Below are 2,390 nucleotides of genomic sequence, written 5' to 3' on the forward strand. Positions count from 1 at the left end.
TTAAAACAAATAAATAATTAAAATCTGATCCTTAATTAATCTAATTTTTTATATCTTGATTTGCAAATTTAATTTTTGTAAATAAAATAATATTAACTTTACTCAAAATTATATTAAAGATTTATAGAAGATGTATTTACTTTAATAATAACAATAATAAATACTTAACATTAAAAGAATCAAAAAATTTAGCTTTAAAAATAAGTTATCAATTACAATATTTTATTAATATTTATTATTTAAAAGTAGAGTTTATTAATAACTTAAATTAAAAAGTTATTCATTATAAAATAATTTTTTACTTTTACTGAAACTTACTTAGCATTTCATAAAAAATCAATTTGTTAAGATGATTTAAATTTAATGAAGTTTATTACTCTACTGTAATCATAAATATAATATAAATTTATAAATAATATGTGTTTGTTTCCTTGCTTTAAATTTTTATTATAAAAATATTTAGCTTAAAAAAATTGTCCATAGAAGGATAATATAATAAATAAACAAAAGAAATCAAATACTAAATTAATTTTTTTTTAAATTACTAATTAAAATATTCTATTATTAAAATTCATTTTTCTTTGTTTAATATTATTTAGAATGGAAGGGCTTTATATAAATTAAGTGCTATTACTATTTAATTAATTGAAAAAAATCTTATTTTTAATAAAGAAGACTAATTTTTTATGTTTAAACGTGTTTTTACATGTAAGAAAAATGAGAATCTATCATTTGAACTTACACAAAAATCACTTTTATTATTGAAAAGACATAGAAACATATAAATAAATGATTTCATAATTTCTGATTTGAGTTTTTCTTCAGTTGCTATAAAATATTTGGAAGATTATTGAGTTAAACAATAATTCGATCCATGTTAAGTATACGAAGTATTTTTAAACTGATAAAGAACTACTTAATGCATTTTTATATGTTCCTATTTCATTCTATTAATTGAATAATTATCGTGCAATGAGCAGCAAATAGTTTTATCCTAAATTACTCAGTAAATGCGAGATTTAAGAATTTCCAAAGCCTAAGGGTTAGTGGAGATATTGTATTTTGAGTAAATTTCTCTTAAACTATGGTTGTGATGGAGATTCTTTGAAGGATTTAAGAGAGAAAAAGAACCTAGTAAAGCAGCTAAACCATAACTGAATTTTCTAGTTGATGGATTGGATACATATCTGCCTACAGCATAAATATATCCTAATAAAGCTCCTACTTATAAAAGTTAGCTTGTGCTTGATTTTTCGTTTGCTCTTGTATAATGCTTAATGTATTCTCTTCTATCAGCCTCACAAACCAAATCACTTTAAGAATCAACAATTATTTTAAATAAGTGAGGTTAAAGACTTTCTTACTATAATGACTAAACTAATTTTTATTCCCTTTGAAGTTGACTAGCCATTTTCCTTAATACGCTTTCCTTTAGTTTGCTAATTATTATCTATCGATCTGAATATCTTCAATAGTTTATTCCTAATTTAATATAATAACAATAAATTTCTTTCTCCCCTCATAAATTGAATTTGCATACATACAAGCAAACAAACAAATAAACAAAAAAAACAAGCTCTAAACAATCTTCCTAAACAAATTAATAAAATATATGTATGTCTTTTCATTCTAATTTAATCAAAAAGACTTGGATTTATGATAGCAAGAACTCATTCATTTTTAACTAAAATTCTTAATTGCATATCTATTTATCAAATTATTTTTATTTAGTGATTTGTTTTATTAACAATTTTATTGTTTATGTTCATTATTTAGCTTTTTAAATTATTTATCTTGTCATACTCATGCCTATTTTATTATTAAGCCATTCATATTTGTCTATTCAGTTTTCAATCTCCATATCAAATTATTTTATATATTTTTTAATTGATTATATCAATCAAATACTTGTTTCAAAATACAAAGAAAATGAATTTTTACATGTCTTGCAATTTATTTTTTTAATGGTTATTCATAAATTTATAGTATTTTAATATAGATAAATTTAATTTAAACTTTTATTAAATAAAACAAAGCAAATTTAATAATTTTTTTTTGGTTAAATCTAGAATTAATTTAGTATTTATATTAATAAGATAGTAATTTATTAAAATAATATTTAGTAGTTCTTTTACTTTTATTTAAAAATTGCTACAATTTATTTTTCAATTATTAGAAATAATTTTCAAAAAATTAATTCAAAAAATAATTTTATAAACTGATATCCTTCCTAATTTTTCAAAATAATTGAAGTCTTAGATCTTTTAGTAAATTCTAAATTACAAATTAAATAATAATAATCCTTTCATTACGTATAATTTGAAAATCTAAAGAATCCTTTGAGAAATTATCAAACAATTTAAAAGCAAATGTTTCTTTGAAAATAAATT

At 19.6% G+C, this 2,390-nt stretch overlaps 2 protein-coding genes across 2 annotated transcripts in view; one reads left to right on the forward strand and one right to left on the reverse strand. All coding sequences in view use genetic code 6, as the record gives it.

Moving 5' to 3' along the window:
• Positions 1-1,170: 1,170 nt before the first annotated feature.
• TTHERM_001243407 (transmembrane protein, putative) lies at positions 1,171-1,530 on the forward strand (the record flags this gene model as incomplete). Its single annotated transcript, XM_012800433.1, has 1 exon — positions 1,171-1,530. The coding sequence occupies one exon, from the start codon at positions 1,171-1,173 to the stop codon at positions 1,528-1,530; it is 360 nt and encodes a 119-aa protein (XP_012655887.1).
• A 708-nt stretch (positions 1,531-2,238) lies between these two features.
• TTHERM_001243408 (hypothetical protein) overlaps positions 2,239-2,390 on the reverse strand; it is a gene marked incomplete at both ends in the record, with an annotated part of 315 nt that continues 163 nt past the window's right edge. The window contains one exon of the mRNA XM_012800434.1: positions 2,239-2,390. This exon is cut by the window's right edge and continues 163 nt beyond it. Coding sequence (XP_012655888.1) covers positions 2,239-2,390 — 152 coding nt within the window.

The sequence above is a fragment of the Tetrahymena thermophila genome (assembly GCF_000189635.1).
Source record: "Tetrahymena thermophila SB210 genomic scaffold scf_8254224, whole genome shotgun sequence".
Classification (NCBI taxonomy): Eukaryota; Ciliophora; class Oligohymenophorea; order Hymenostomatida; family Tetrahymenidae; genus Tetrahymena; species Tetrahymena thermophila.